General features: G+C 41.8%; 2 protein-coding genes across 6 annotated transcripts; both read right to left on the bottom strand.

The window, feature by feature from the left end:
• Nucleotides 1–1703: 1703 nt before the first annotated feature.
• Stv (BAG domain-containing protein starvin) lies at nt 1704–11418 on the bottom strand. 4 transcript variants are annotated; one of them, XM_070654540.1, is made up of 4 exons: nt 7585–7906; nt 7171–7394; nt 3492–4958; nt 1704–3304 (listed from the first exon to the last, which is right to left on the bottom strand). In XM_070654540.1, the coding sequence occupies exons 2-4, from the start codon at nt 7243–7245 to the stop codon at nt 2903–2905; spliced, it is 1944 nt and encodes a 647-aa protein (XP_070510641.1). In that variant the 5' UTR covers nt 7246–7394; nt 7585–7906; the 3' UTR covers nt 1704–2902. The 4 variants fall into 4 exon arrangements, with proteins under 4 accessions (XP_070510641.1, XP_070510638.1, XP_070510639.1 ...); XM_070654537.1 differs by lacking the exons at nt 7171–7394; nt 7585–7906 and adding an exon at nt 11086–11417; XM_070654538.1 differs by lacking the exon at nt 7585–7906 and having other exon boundaries at nt 7171–7572.
• A 153-nt stretch (nt 11419–11571) lies between these two features.
• Nucleotides 11572–16348, bottom strand: LOC139101410 (uncharacterized). 2 transcript variants are annotated; one of them, XM_070654535.1, is made up of 11 exons: nt 16086–16348; nt 15739–15978; nt 15364–15669; nt 14629–15272; nt 14348–14560; nt 13937–14254; nt 13655–13853; nt 13385–13557; nt 13212–13309; nt 12879–13140; nt 11572–12794 (listed from the first exon to the last, which is right to left on the bottom strand). In XM_070654535.1, exons 2-11 carry the CDS (start codon nt 15872–15874, stop codon nt 12276–12278), a joined length of 2868 nt encoding a protein of 955 aa, XP_070510636.1. In that variant the 5' UTR covers nt 15875–15978; nt 16086–16348; the 3' UTR covers nt 11572–12275. The 2 variants fall into 2 exon arrangements, with proteins under 2 accessions (XP_070510636.1, XP_070510637.1); XM_070654536.1 differs by having other exon boundaries at nt 16089–16348.
• Between the last annotated feature and the right edge of the window lie 3 nt (nt 16349–16351).

Genomic DNA, 16351 nt, shown 5'->3' with positions numbered 1-16351 from the left:
ATTTCTGTTTATCGCTTCTATTGCCATCATATTTTTAGCGAGAATATTATGTAAGCGCACGTGGGTGAACAAGTAGCTGCGGACACGTCACTCTCCCACCTCGCCCGGAAAACGATCCTCGATTATTTACGAATGTTTGCAAAATGAGAAGCGACGGTCGATATCGATCGACACAAATCATTGCTTCACGTTGCCGTAACCGTAACGAACTTAAAATTAAATTCATCTCGTAAGTTAATCGAGTTTTAAATTGTTCGCAGAAAATTCCGAGCTTGTCCGAAAAACCTCGACGAGATTTCTTAATTCTTTAATTTTTCTTTTTCGTATCAACGTTTTAAATATTTATTTCAATAAGTTAAGTAAAAATATTTAAGTTTGCTTAAAATTGAAAAATGTAATTCGTTGGCAATTATATGATTTATAATAAATTAATTTTTACGTGACTCACGTTAATTGCAAGAAATATTTGCGCACTTGAGCGAAGACTGCAATTTAAATGTTACTTGGCAGCTGGCAAAAAAAGTATTGAAATTGTTTTCAATTTTCGCGAAGATAAGATAAGATAAGATGAGATTAGCAAAATCCAAGTTGAATTGTTTGATCAAGTGGACGATGCGCGCGTCTGAATCAGCCGCTTAGCCGACGGTAAATAAAAAATGGTGCTGGGAGTGTTGGAGAAACACGAGAGATGGCATCCCCAGTCCGATTATGGCGCTTTACGTATCTCGCCAACTATATCTCCATAAGGCAGATTAAGTTTAATCTATAGTCCTTCATACATTTTACCTCTTTCTCGATTTTAATTTTTGCACGGCAAAATATTTCCAAGACGATTAGGCCGCATTTGGGACTTGTCGAGCCGTAAGTCCTAATCTCGAAATAGACTAAAATAATTTTTACATGTTTTTCAAGGCTTTTTCGATTTTTCTCTCGTGAAAATAAATAACTTAACGTCGGTGATGATTTGCACGATTCGGCGCACCCTCAACGGGATTTCCCGTTGCACGCGACGCAAAAACCTCTCTCGCTTCACCTAGCAGCCCGACTTCGTTCGCTATTTTTGGCAAGACGTACCTAACTTACGTACGTTCTTCTACCATGCCAAGTTCGCGCGAGTCGCGAAACGTTCCGCTCGTTCTCCGTCGAACTTGCTGATGCGAATCCGCCGATGAAACGATCTTTCGAAAATCTAGAATAAGAAAGTATTTGTCGTACAAAAAAAAACCGCGATTGCGGTAATTATATAAAACAATCGTCTGACAATTCCGACGATTCGGTGACTCAATCCCGCGAGAACAGAGCGCGCAAGGAAAAAAAAAAAAAAAAATGCGTAATTAAAAAGAATATTTCTCGCAAGGCTTGTATCGTAGCGATAGGGTCGCGTATGCAAGAAATATCAATCATCGCTCAAAGAAACTAGTTTCCTTCCCTCGACTCGTAAGCTCGCGTCTGCGGAATTCCCGGATGACAGCTGGATTGCATGCGTCAAATACAAACAATTCGCAAGAATTTGGCAGGGAATATGACAACAGCTGGCGGATGTTGTTATTAGCCGGTCATTGGTACTCGTGAATTTTGTCACTCAGATTATACGCGATTCAATTGGAAAAAAAAAAGGTCACCGCGATCGAGTGCACCGAAGCCAAATCGTCTATCTTCTTGCGCCCGTACTCATCAACGTGTCTAAGAAAAGAAAAACGAAATGGTCATAAAACAAAGCAGACTTTGTATTTTCACTGATCAATGTTTCATAAAATAGTCGCGCACTTTCATCGTACGTGTATATGTATTTTATCAGGCGCCCTTCTTTTTCCGCATACACAAACATACATTTTCTCATTCTCTCTCTTACTTCTCGTATCAGAAAAAAATACAAAATTTTCGGCTGAAAAAGAAATTGTTGGGAGATATCGCGAGCGGAAGATAGACGCTAGAGAAAACAGAAGGTGAAGATAAACCAAGTTATAGAACAAAGTATCACACTGTAAGAAATCAAAGAGAAAAAAAAAATAACTTATCGCCGCCGCTGTCGTCACGTGCATACTCTCTATGTGATGTTACCCTCGAGTAATGTCGTTATATACCCTGCCGGGTTGTTACATTACGTCACAACTGATCGAAAAATGTATTAAAACATTTTAGACTTTAAATGACAGAGCCGTACATTTTATGTACATTGTGCATACGTTACTTTATAAAATAAAAATATCATACCTTTCTATATTTTACACCTTGTGAAAATTTACGTATTTTATTAACGTACAATCAGTACTTTAGTGTCCCATGCCTTAAATTATTTAAAGCGAATGTCTGTAGTAAATACAACGTAACGAAATGGTCTCCCAGGCAGGTGAAAAAATATAGCGACACTCCTCCTTTTACGATGTTTTTTTAAGTATCTTGTCGCATCTCACGACGAGACTTTAATCTTGTCCGCGCAATTTCGAGTCCCTTGCGCACAGGTCGGACACGGTCTTCATTTATTTAACAATCATTCACGAACTCGCAAACCATAAATAAATTATAAGATAAAGATTATATATCATTGATAGAGAGAAAAATTCGCTCGATATAAATTCTTTCTTCGCGTTGAAAAAGATATAACGGGACGCACAGACGTGTATGTGTGTGTGTGTGTCCGTTTAAGAGCTTCAAATCGTTTATCTGAAGAAATCTACAATCTTACGGTCCGTACCATTCCAGTTTGTTTTCGCTTGCAATTAATCTATAAAAGAAGAAGGCTTTATTTTAAGGCAATAACGAGTCGCTCGCAGAATCGATTCTCATTCGGAAGGATTAGATCTCATTTCTTTACGACCTACGAAATTCTCTCTTTTAAGCAGCCGACTCTCGTCGAGTCGTTAAGATCCACGTTCGATTATGACACTTTAAAGTTTTATTTTTATTTTTCACTTTCCGTTGGCGGTGGCGGTGGCGGTGGCGGTAGCGGGATTGCCTCGGACACTGGTTGCTGTTTCTTTTTCGTCTTCTTTATTTTTTTTTGCTGCTTCGGCGATTCCGTCGAATTCAGCTGTTTGTCACCCGCTTCCGTCGAGGGTTTATTCTCCGTACGCAACGCGTTGCTATCTTTTCCTTCTCCTCCATCATTTAAGATTGATTCTTTGCCAATCTCGTCCGAGGGTTTCGCCGATTCGTCTGTCGCAGACGCAACAAATTGTTCCGTATTTTCTGCAGGTAAATTTTCTAACTTTTGTTCAGGGTCCTGCTGGCTAGTAGAAACAACGCTTTGATTCCCCGACTCGACATTCCCTGTCCCACCTTCACTGTCCGAGGATTCCATTTTCTGTAAAATTAAATGTCAATCTAGTAAGATAATTTGTAAAATATTATAATCGTAAACTAATTTGTTTTAAGCCAAAAAATCAAATAAAAAAAAGTTAAATATAACTTGAAAAATAAGAAATTTGTTAAAAATCTTTTATATAATATTTCAATAGTACTGTAGTTTATTGTTACTCGCCATTTCTCACCTTCGTCGGGGATGATGGCCCAGGCGGAAGCGGTATCGGTTCGTTAATAGGCTTATCTTGCTTCGTGTCTATCTCCATGGGTTCAGAGACTTGCGAGATCTCTTTCTTCCGCTGATCTTTCTCCGAGCTTTCCTGAGCTTCTTTACGTACGACGAGCTGCTGTTCTTGCTGATTGGCGATCGGTGCTTTCGTTTCCAGTAGACTAATAGTCTCCTGTATGGTTTTAATGGCATTCTTACGCGCCTGCCGCACGTTCTCCCGACCTTCCGTCTCTATGTCATCTAGCTTAATTAATTCGCGCGTTAACATCTCGTCCAGGTATATATACTCTTTGTCCTGCCGAGAGCCACCGACGTAACGCCGTACCTGTTGAGCCAAGTCGTCCACTTCTTTTTGTACCTGGGCTACTTTTTCCAGAGGATCCTTTGGCACTATAGGCTTTGGTTTCGGCGCTTCTTCGTGTTGCTGCTGCTGCTGCTGCTGTTCTTCCTGATGAGGCTGAGATTGTTGAGGTTTTTGGTGCTGATAATGTTGTTCATAATGCTGCTGAGGTTGTTGGTGCTGAGGCTGTTGATAATATTGTTGATATTGCGGCTGCTGGGACTGTTGCGGAAATTGGTGTCGTCGCGTTGGTTGTTCGAAACCTGCTGGTTTGTAAAACGCATCTTGGAAATGTGACGGTGGCCACTGCTGCCGATTGAAGCGTTCGTTAAAGTGTGACGGTCTGTGGAAGTGATGCACAGGCGACGACGATCGATCAAAGTGATGGGACGGCGGCGACGGTTGTCGCTGAAAAGTGGACGACGGCACGTCGTCGGCCGCGATCTTTGGCATCACCGGGGTGTCGCGACCCTCCACGAAAATAGGGATGTGTCGTACGTTGCTGGCCGGTTTACTGGGCGATTGAGAACGTTGCTGTTGCTGATTATGCTGCGGGGTAATGTCTACGCGCGACACAAATTTTTGGCCTTGACCCGAGTGCGGGAGTTGCTGATCTTGGCCTTGCGGCTGCGGCTGCGGCTGCGGCTGCGGCTGCTGCCAGCTCTCCGGCGGTGCCGACATCGAGCGTTGACCGCGCTCGTCCTTCTCCGAACTTGTCTCCATGTCGCGACGTCGCTGCTGCTGGCCTATATCCACTGTGTTGCGTAGACCGTACTGCGGTATCGATGACGTCAGATTACGCTCGCCGCTGTGCGAGCTGACGCCACTCGCACCACTCGCCGCGCTACTACCACTTTCCTGACTCTGGGTGTCCTCGTACGCTTGGTCCTCTTGCGGCTGTTCGTCGTTGCTGCCCCCGGAACGGCGAAGTCGGCGGCGACGGTCGCGCAGCAGGGAACCGCCAAATGGCCAAGGTGGACCGCGCAGGTGTTCGGCAAACTCGGGATTACGCGCCGCAAGGTCGTCCAGGTGTGCGCGAATGTCGTTACCGCGCGGACGTTCAAAGCCGCTGTCGAATGGAAAACCCTGCAAAGACAAATAAAAATTCGATAAAGTGCGTTTCGCTAATTATTTATACCGCAGCAACTACAAATCGCGATCGTCAGCGTGACTTAAAATAATTGCCTGACGAATGCTCGCCCGGCATCTGCTGATTCAATTAATTATCGAACGTGAAAGATAAAAAATTAATTTTATAATTAATGTTATCGATTGAATTAATTGCCGATCAGGAACGATAGGAAACCGGAGAAGGCAAATTGCGTACGGCTAGAAAATTTGTAACAAAACAATTCCGCTAATTGGATTAATCGCCAATCAAGTTGATTGAAGAGCTCGATCGAAGTCATCCCCAACGGCGGCGAACTACACCCGGCGTTCAATCGCGCCGACTTTGAGGAGACGAGCACGAGCAAAGGCGTCGAGGGAAAAATTCGTATAATCGGGCACGAGGTGACAAATCCTCCTTCTTTACTTCTTTTCCTCCACCTCCTTCTTCTCCTCTTCCTGCAGCGAATCGAGGTCGCGTCGTTGTTCCACTTAGCGCGATCGCACGTTACAAGAAAACCATACGCGGGACACGCGCGCAAGAAAGAAAGGGAAAACGACGGAAAAGTTCGCGATAGACAGACAGACAGACAGAGAAAGAGAACGAAAACGAGAAAACTGGGAGAGCCACTTATACCCGCGCACCTACGCCCGATAATCGGATTTTCCTATTTTCGGCCCGGTTGGCCCTGGCCAGCGCGCCACTGCCGCGTTAACTTTACGCTTTGTCAACCGTGAAAAATCACCCATGACGAGATAGTATCACGCTTACACTTATTCGGCGCCTTCTTAACTGAAATTAATTAAGTGCGTTTTTCCATCATCTACATACATCCATACAAAGATACAAATCACGCCTTTTTATTATTTAACTTATTTATTTAAACGCAATTCCCAAGATAAACTCGTTTTCTCTCTTCTGTCTTTGATTCTCTCTCTCTCTCTCTCTCTCTCTCTCTCTCATTTTCGTTTCCGAAGAAATCTTTTATTTCTACCCGGGTGATATCACTGGGGAAACAGTCGCCCCGGTCTCGTTTCTTTTCGCTCTTATGTTAGTCTCGGTCTTCGTTGGAGCACGCGCAAATACGCCCACGCGTACATGCGAACGATCCGTCGCGTTCCAGAACGTCATTAGGATGTGGAAAACGAAAGAATCGCGCGCGAAGTAGTCCACCTCGTTACCCTAGTCTCCCCGCCTAATCGTGCAGCCGCGGTATCGAGCGCAGGAAGGTATCTGATAACGTGACCGATGTGACGTCACGCCGCACCTCTCGACGTAACGTCGTATAGCTCATTCAGCTCGTATCAACTCGCGTATCAGAATCATTAAAGGAATTGCAAATCTAAAAATTAAAATTTGAGCAGAACGAGGTGAGAGAGCTGGCTGGCATCGGTTATCGCATCAGTTCAGCTTTAATCGCCAATTCGCTATCCTTAATCTTTAATGCGTCATCTGACACGAGCCTAAGTGATAACAACGGCGATCTTAAGCATCTAAAAGAGTTCTGTGACATCACAGTCGACGTTGCATCGTCGATATAACGGTACAATTGTAACAAAATTTACTTTCTAAATAAACTTTATGACTCGGTATTTTTCTCTTTTTTTTTCTTTCATTTCTTGCGTGCCGTCGCGATGAGAAAAATACAACGTGAATGCTATTTTTGATTTCCACGCGATTTCGAGACGTTAGGAGCGACCGACGGACGGAGGAAGGCCAGCCGTAAATCGCGAAGAAAAATTTAAATCCTGCGGAACGTATGGAAATATCTCGCGAGCCGCTGCTCTCAGCTGATTCCATCGAAGTTCGAGTCATTACGAAGACGTGATGCCAGGCGGAGAAGAAGAAGAGAGCCAACTGCCTTGCGCTCGTTGCCATCTGTATCTGTATCACAGAATCGGGACTTGAGCGATGGTGAAGCGACCGAGCGGTAGACAATCTTTTTCACGAAAAACACCATCATCGACGATCCAAATCACACGCAATCTTTTACAAACTGAGCTTTCTTGAAAGAGAGGAAGAAAGTGAGTGAGGAATCAAAATCTCGAAGCAGGTCGCTCCGTTTCGTGGCAAGGGAAAGGGAAAAAATATCTCATCTGTCGGGGAAGAGAGAGAGAGAGAGAGAGAGAGAGAGAGAGAGAGAGAGAGAGAGAAAAAAAAACATAGATGGATCTTTAGCGTCACACTTACGGAGAACGAGCAGTGGCCTAGATCGATTTCCCGTCCGAATTTGGATGCTGCGTCCACGATGACAGGCGAGTCCATTTTCTGGACCCGTTCGAGCACCGCGTCCGTTTTTGGATATCCGACACGCACTCTGTTTCGTTTGCACCGTCGGCTACTAGACCGTTCCTTCTTTTTTACTTTCTTTTCCTTTCCTTCTTCGTAATGTATAGAAATCTTTTTTTAGCGGCCTACAAAAACGCCAAGATTTTCTCGAAACCTCCACAACTCGCGTTCTCTCGCTCGCTCGTTTTTTTTTCTCTCTCTTTCACTCACTCACTCGCTCGCTCGCTCGCTCGCTAGCTCGCTCGCTCTCGTACGATATACGTACAGATATCCGCTCCTCTCGCACTCTACTCGCTCGCAATAGCTAACACTCACACGTCGTGCTTCGGTCGGGCTTTTCCTCGTCTTCTCCTCGCGGGACTCCTCTGCTTCTCCGCGATTACATAAGCGACAGGCCACCGTTGTGCACTTCGGGCCCACGGTTTCTTTCGTGCTCACCTCGCCGGCGGTACTTTTTCAAGGTCGTTCGCGTCGAGCAACACCGAAAGGGACTCGTACACGTGCGTTGCGCGTCGTTGACGCGCACGTAAACCTCCGCGAACAGTTGACAACTGAGACTGACAGCGCGCGGCGCGCAAGCGGCAGATTAAATGCGCGGTTACGCGTGGGCCGCCAGCGACCACATGATCGTCGTCGCCGTCGCCGTGGTGGCGGGCGCATGAGTGGGCGGCCGCGAGAAGTCGAGAATTCACTAGAAGCTTCTCGCGCGAGAAAACGCGGAAGCGTCCGTGTTACGTCACGATGAATATTTCATACCCTTCTCTCTCTTTCTCTTTCTCTCTCTCTCTCTGTCGGAGATAAACCTGTTTGACAGTCTTTATTTAATTATTTTAATTCATTTAATTTTAATTTTACTCGTTACCTATTACCCATATATCGTTCGCGCTTCAATCGTATCGTTTGCTAATTCTTTTTGCCACGAATTAATAATATTCAAGAATGTATTAAAAATGTGTTACAAAAATTAATCGTTATATTATTCGTGTAATTGTATTGCAAACAACAGAGCGTATGGTAATTTCCTCGTTTAGGCTTATTTCGTTCGAGATAGCAAAGAGCACAAATATACGCGGAGGTGGAAATAAGGACGAATTATCAGTTCTGACCTATAATTTTAAGCACAAAGGGATTACCCGGCCGAGCGATCGCGCAACGGAGGTTGCTCGCGCGTCCTCTCGAGTGCATTCCGGAAGGGAACAGACGGTCGATTGAAAAGGAGGACGGAAAAGAAATAGCGATGAGTGAATCGCCCAGCTATGCGCTATGCAAAGTAACGAGTTCGGCGAAAATTACGTTCGCCGGGTGCCCTTAAATGGGATTTGCACACGGATTATCCAACGTGGTCGTAGCTGGCGGCGGTAACGTGATAATAAAAAAACGTCCCGACGTGAGCACGCGATCGAATCGTCACGTGTCTCGATCGTTCGTGGAATCATCGGTAATGACGATCGATGATCTACAGTGATCGATAGCAACGCCAAGAGTACATGAGGCACGAGGAGGTCGCGAGTCCGACGCGACCGAATGAGCGAAAGGCTCATTCACATGGCAGAGGAGAGAAGGTGGAGGAAAAGAGAAAAAAGTGGGGACGGCGAACGGCGTGAAATTCTTAATTCATTAATGAATTAACCGAAAGAAGTCAACAAGCGTTATTACGAACTCTCGAAACTGATCATCAGTTTGTCTAGGCCCTAGAAACCTAATCAGTCAGGAAGTTAATTAAATTTTTCTACAGTTTGAGAATAATCTTCTTCCTGTTAAAAAATGTTTAATAAATTTGTTGAGACGTCTAAACTTTTAATTTTAAAAACTGGACAAAAATTAAGAGTTAATTAAATCTACGTTAGCAAAAAAGAAATGACGAGTTGCCACCCAATTTTTTTTTTTTTTTTTTTTTTTTTTTCTTTTGTCGTTTTTCGCCTCACGATCAGACAAACCTCCAAGTTCTCGCATGCTTGCAATCGCCATGCAAACATTGCCACGAATACTTGCAAAAAAGTCTAACAGTCGAAGAAGTCAGTCGGAGAGAATGATAATCGCGCACCTTTGCATTACGCAATTTGCGTTGTGCAACGCGTGGCAAAGTTTAATACGTTAAATATATAAATAACGCTAACCGCGTATACGATATCTCATTGCCAACATGCGTGTACCCCGAGCCGCAATCGCGCAATTAAAGATCTCGATCGCAGTTCCATTCCGAGAAGTTGCGCGATACGCCCTACATTTTCTTGCCGAATCGATACGTTATATACAGGGTAAGGTCCCGAGCACTTAGCGTCTCATTGTCAGACATCGCTGTCGCTTTCAAAAATATACGGACCGTTTAAAGGTACGTGCAACTTTCCATCAAAAAGAAAGGGTATTCGCATATTTTGAAGAGCGAGAATACTTGAACGAACGTTAAATGAAACGACATTGTAAGAGTTTTCTTTCCGTTCCAAGTAGGAGTGAGGACAGCTTGAAGGAGAACCGATAAAAAAAAAAAAAAAAATAGCGCTCGCGCATACTGTACATCTACACCGGATACGACGACTCGTTTTACGTAACGAGGCTTTTCTTTTCTCTTCTCTTCTGTTACCTCAACGTTATACATAATCACCTGTTCCGTATTGTCAACGCGCCAATTAACATACTTTGCGCGCAAAGTATAGTACGTACAGCGCAATTATTATCGTTTCCTGAAACATCGAATTCTTAATCGATAGATCGGGGTGGAGTGGGCTGTCTCTTTGCCAGTTTCTTATCGCGACGATTCCGAAGTTACGTTTAAGGAACGTAAGTTTTGCCTTTAGATTTCAAGGTTCATTTTGATTAAAACTTGCAGGGTATTTAAAAATAATCGTGGACGCTGATTTTTATAAAGCATGAATTGAGCGTTTCCATCAGAGACATCTCCTCTCTCTCTCTCTCTCTCGTCGTTAAGAGACCCGGAAAAGACCAAAACACATACACGTGCACGTGTATCGGAAGTACGTCGCTTCTCGAGCAAGCCGAGAAATCGATAGGGGTGGTCTACCCTCGACTAGATATGTGCCGTCGTTTCGGGGGAGGGTCCAGCTAAACGCGACACTACTTTGCTTTCTCTAACCTATTGATATTCGGAAACGACCCTCCTCGCAGGATATTCGAGTTAGAAGGTTGTCTTGGAGTAGCGCGTTTATTCGCCTGCTGATAATAAAACAACTTGAACGACAAAAGATATATACGATAGTATAAAGAGATCTTTTGCAAATAATCGTCTTTTTTATTTTTTTATTTTTTAGATGACGACTGGCAGCGAAAATGCTTCTCGCGTGGCGCGTTTGTCATCGTCGCTGCAATCTTAATCGCACCTATTTGGAGAAAAGAGTCAATCAGGCCTCGCGAATCTTTCTACGCGGCGTTTTCGCGCTCGATCCGCAAATATCGTGGCGACGAGAATAAACTAGCAGATCTCGGGGGGGAAAAAAAAGTGCGAATCGACGGCGGAATCTTCGCTCAAACGGCCGGGGCCGGGACAATTCGCGTCTCGCAAAAGAATTGGGACGGCGCTATAAATATAAAGAAATTCGGCGCACGCTCTGGTTCGATCGAGATTTTAATTTCACGCGCGATGACCGTGCCGACAAAGATAATACCGGCAAAAGTGCAGTTGAACCTAAAACTTGAGAATTTTCCCTAGGATTCTCCTGCCGTTTACGTAAATATATATATCTGACCGAGCGTCGCCGATCTTCGGGATGAAAAGGTCGATGGGAAAGCGGCATGGCATTCCGCGAGTGTAAATTCCAAGCGAGGGAGCGCCCGGAGGTGGGAAGGGCAAGCGTTACTCACTCGGAGAATCCGTGGCAAGGGCCGGGAGAAGGTGTCAGCTCTGGGATGCCTGTCGTCGTCAGAGAATTCGTTTTCACTTAAGATCCGGTCCTTTATCTCTTGCAGCTCGTCGGACAGTTGGCGCAGCTCGTCCTTGAATCTCGGCATGTCTGAGAGGTGAAACGACATCGTCGCCCGGCACGGAGCAGCGTAAACGTTGATCTCGCGACGATCCGGTCGCACGCGCGGTCGTCGATTTTTCTCGCGTTCTTCGCGCGCGATGAATTTGATCAGCTAGGAGAATCTTCGACACCTACATCCTCGCGCAAAGGTTCGCGGGACACTAACGGACGCTCTCGCGGCTCGCGATCGACGGCGACGCGACGGTTTCGAAAGGGCGAGCTTGCGTTTGCGTGTATGCAAGCGCGACGCTCACGCCACGCGAGCCTCAAAAAGGGCCAGTGAGATGTATCGGGGGTGGTCACGTGAAACAATTAAACCGAGCAATTGGCGTACCTGACGTCTGCCATATTGTCGCATTTATTTTTAATCGACCCGCGATTAATTGATTTTTTTTGAAAACTATTGTCCCGAGAAAAACTCCGGATTCGAAATCGTCGAGGCATACAAGTATTTACTTTGGCTTTCCAATTTATTATTAACGTTGACAATATACAAAATGTCAACGCTACTAAGAAGCATATGCTACTATAAGTGTAATAGATTTTACTTTAAAAATAAGAACGAGAGCATTAATAGGCTCGTTGCTTACAATTTAAAGAAGAAATACATACACTTTCATATATGAAACAAAAGAAATGCTAAAATAAAAGAACAAATTAAAAGACATACATAAAAAAAACTGTGTAACGCAATATTCAAGCTGAAAGAAAAAATGTCAAACAGATTACTGCAGGAAATAAAAGTACATTTTCTGAATTTGATTATAACCATTTCAGGAACATGCTTAAATATACACGTTATAAGCCAAATCTGAAATGTAACAAAAATTAGTTTCGACTGTGTCTCAAGTTTCGAGTGTAACATTTACATCAATTTACATTCAAATGCGCAATATTTAACAATTGTACAATCAACAATGCCTCTCAATGTAAAGAGAAAATTACATTTAATTTCAATTAATAGTATTATTATATTTTTATGTGCTTGTGATTTTAATTTTTATGTGTTTAAACACATGATGCTGAAATTTAGTAGCAGTCCATCGAGTTGACGTCATTCTGCTCGTACATCGTTAATATATCGTCTAGAATCGATTCAAAACTACTGGTATATGTTTTCAGCCAGTGACTTTTCTCCTCGATGTAAGCATCAATGTCGCAGTTAAAGATCTCGTGGAGAAATTCTTGGCGCGTCACTAACGAGATATAACGCAATGTCTGCTTCTTCTCTTTCTCTTCTTCCTCTTCCATTACCATTTCAGGGTCCATGTTCATCGAGTTTTTATAAATTGTTGCGAGCAGATTAGCATCGTTCGTATCCACTATTTCTTCGATAATGTGTGAAACATTTCGCGTTTTCTCATCGCAGTTAGGCAAAGGAACGGACGGTGTTTCCTTAATACGATTAGTATCTATCGTCGCGTTATTTTCTATCGGCGATTCATCCAGTTTGTATTTGATCAAACAGGTTTTTAGCTTGCTAATTATCACAGCGGACACTTTGCACACTTCAAAGTCGCTATCGTCTTTTAGGGTAACTAAGAGTACCTAAAAAACAAATTACATTTACTCATTTATTCACTTAATTGGTCACAAATTAAAAAAATTATCCAATTATAATTATTTACTTACACCTAGGCAACTTTGTCGCGCTAACTCGTCCAGGGCTTTATTAAGTCTTCGCTTAATTTCGGTTTCATTTAATGCCACGATCTTCCTGTGCTCCTTGGAAAAGGTTACGTTCGGGAAACAGTCGTCAAGCATTCCTTGATCTGTTAAATGAGATTTAACGAAATGGTCCCAAAAGGATAATGCGTTTATCTTAACTTCCCAGTGCAAATCAAACACAGCCGCTATGCACATTGCTCGTAACATAGAATCAATAACTTCTTTTCTGTAAATTACATAACATTAATTATTATTTTACAATATAGATACAATACTCTAATAAAAACTTCTACGTACGACCATTTTTGATGAACATATAATTCCTTGATTAAATTAACAGCTTCTCTCCGGACTATTGCTTCGCTTTCGTTCTTGAGTAGATCGATCGCAATTTCCTGTTAGTCATACGATATGTCTTCTTCAATAATAGTATTCAGAAAACTAATAAAAAAAGAAATAAATATGCATACGGTTAAATTTGCTTGCGATAGTTGCTTCTGCCAGAGTTTGTGTATGCGTATCATAGTCGCGACGAACGTCAATGCTGATGCTCGAACGTAACTCTCGCCATCTGTTTTAATGATATCGACTGCTACTTTTGGAAACTGATTGATTAACAGAAAGTCTTGAAATGCTGGATATTCTGTAAAATAGTTGCGTTATTTTAACAACATTATCAAGACAAATAATTATAAAACTTAAAGATATCTACATCAATTTCAATATTCTATTTCACTTACTGTATTCAGAAATAGTCGCAATAGTATTAAGAACCTCAAGAACACTGTCTCTCACTTCCCAATTGGGATCATGCAGTCTTTTGAAAAGTGTAGGTCCAATCTCGTTCATATGACTATCCGAATCTACGAGTAGTGCCAAATTAGGCGGCATAAAGTTATGAATGGCGATCTTTGCTAATTTCAACGCCTTTACACAAATCTAAATAGAAATATATATATATATAAATAAAATTTAAATCGTCATAAATTGTTCTCATATAAATTAACCAATCAATGTCTTACCGTTGGTAATATTCCGGAATGATTTAGAATTTCTTGTGCAAGGGATAACACACATATCGTTTCCACGCATTCTTGCCATTTTAATTTAAACTTTTCTGTCATAACAGCCAAGCCATCAAGCAGTGATGCTAGTAGAACAGGATAATCGACTATAGGATCACCATCCAATATAGATTTGTATAGAAATTTTCGTGAATGCTCGGAAGGAGAAGTGTTGATTGACGACGTGCAATTCCTCGTTTGCCCGCACGTCCACATGTCCGGCATGTAACTTTTCAAGACGTAGCACAAAGCTTGAAAAGTGATCACGGCTACATCCTGAAAAAAAGTATAATTACAAAAAATTAACTCAACCAATTTATTAATAATAATTGGATTTAATAAATTAAACATGTTAATATTTAAACTTACTCTATCCATTATGTCTGATATTTCAAGAAGTATATCAATAGAAACTTTACAAATCTGCTCCATTGGAAGATCCCCCTTCCGTAAAATATCTCTCATGTTATAAGCTAATCTCTGTACGGTGGTACACGTTACATCGAAAATTTTACTAACAAACATGTCAAAGAGATCGTGATTTAAATGATTCTTCTTTATACACACACATAACGGTATTATCTGTTAACAAATTAATATCAATTTTTAATATTTTATTCAGCCGTATTAAAAGCATAAGACTGACTTACCATTAAAGCGATAGCTTGGTGCTCGAACTTGTGTTCCTCCGGCAAAACAAAATCATGTAATGCAAGTAATTTTTTCCAATAAGTCATAGAGAACTTATTATTTTTCACTAATTCAATAATGTCTTTTTTTGATAAAAGCATCATAGAAATATAGCATAAACTGTAGCAAAACTTGTGCCAAGCATCGACGTCGATCATTGTAGTGTGTTCCTTAATTCCTTGCTTTAACTTCAAAAATAATGATAATAGCAACAGCTTGTGTACATGTTGAAGAAAGCTAGTGCTGATAGAGGCTTCGAACAATGCCTTTATTCGCATCTCAAGGTCTACAAGTTTTTCAATCAACTCGGGAACACTGTTATCCAGACTCACAAACAGAGTGTTTTCCAAAATGCTGGTCAATAAGTCTAATGTAGAACACAATAGTTTATTCTGCTCTAAATATGTCTCCTCCAAAGCCTGATGCATTTGCACATCCAAAGTGTTACTCATTAATGGAGCAGCAACTGCCAAAATGATCTCTTTACATGTTTCAGTATTTTTTTGTTCAAGCAGCAGCAAAGTCCATAAGAACTTCTGGCTCTCTCTTGTAACATACATTGTTTGATTCCAGTGTGCATATTTCACAACATCTTTCCATACACCTATTATATTTACAAACTATGTATTATGTAAAAACTATTTATATATAAGTTGAAAAAAATTTTAAGCATTAACACCACTGTTTTATCTTACCAGATTGTATTATCCATTGTCTGCCACTTCGATGAAGAATCAAATTTGATAGCATTGTAGTATATGCCATTTTAATGGATGCAGGTAAATCTTCTCTATGCAACTGGAAAATTTTGTAAAGTCGATTGTATACATCCTGGCATTGCCAGTAATGATAGCGCAATTCATGCCGCGAAATAATTCCTACTAATTTCATAGTAAATGTGATCACTGGTTGAGATGCTTTCTGTTCAGACTCCCATATTGCTAAAGCCCTTGGTATCCATTTTTGAAAAACTTCACAATATTCATAATCACCTGTGGCACCTGAAGGATATAGAAAGCAAAGTATATAATTAAAGCAACAAATAAAAAAAACCAAACATCCTTTCTTACATTCTTTAGTATTCTCCGCAATATGGGTGAGCAAGTGATCCAAATAGGTTGTCGAGACGACGTTATAATCTGGTAACAGGAACAAATCCAAGACTTTTGCCAATACCTCTTCATTTTTCTTTCTGTGCGAGTTCATTGTGGTGTAATGTATAATCTCCACAACTGACAGATTCACCCTCACTTTTACCGCGTAGAAACGACCGACAAGAAACGTCGTTGAGGTAAAATTATATTTACATTCTGCAAAATAATGATTAATACTTATTGATAAAGTGAAAAATTTACAAGATGTTGATAAGCCACCATTTTGGGAATATCAAGAGAAACTTAAAAGGTATATCACTCACAACATTTCCCAACGTAGTAACGAGGCGCTTTCGATTATTTAAAAGACATAACTATCGACAGGAGACATTTTTTGACACCTCGCAAAACTTAATCTTTGGCACGTGCGTCAATCAGACATGGATCCAAAAATAGGTTCGTTTCCGCGCTAATCAGAAAGACAATGTCGATTACGTAGATCCCGTTAAGTTTAGTTTTGCCGTAAATCCTCCACTTGACGGTAAGTCAGTTTTTTACGTTACCAAAACTACATACGCGTAGATCTTAA

Source organism: Cardiocondyla obscurior, linkage group LG03 (genome assembly GCF_019399895.1).
Source record: "Cardiocondyla obscurior isolate alpha-2009 linkage group LG03, Cobs3.1, whole genome shotgun sequence".
Taxonomy (NCBI): Eukaryota; Metazoa; Arthropoda; class Insecta; order Hymenoptera; family Formicidae; genus Cardiocondyla; species Cardiocondyla obscurior.
The sequence above is the reverse complement of the archived record's forward strand: the minus strand, read 5'-3'. Positions and strand labels throughout refer to the sequence as shown.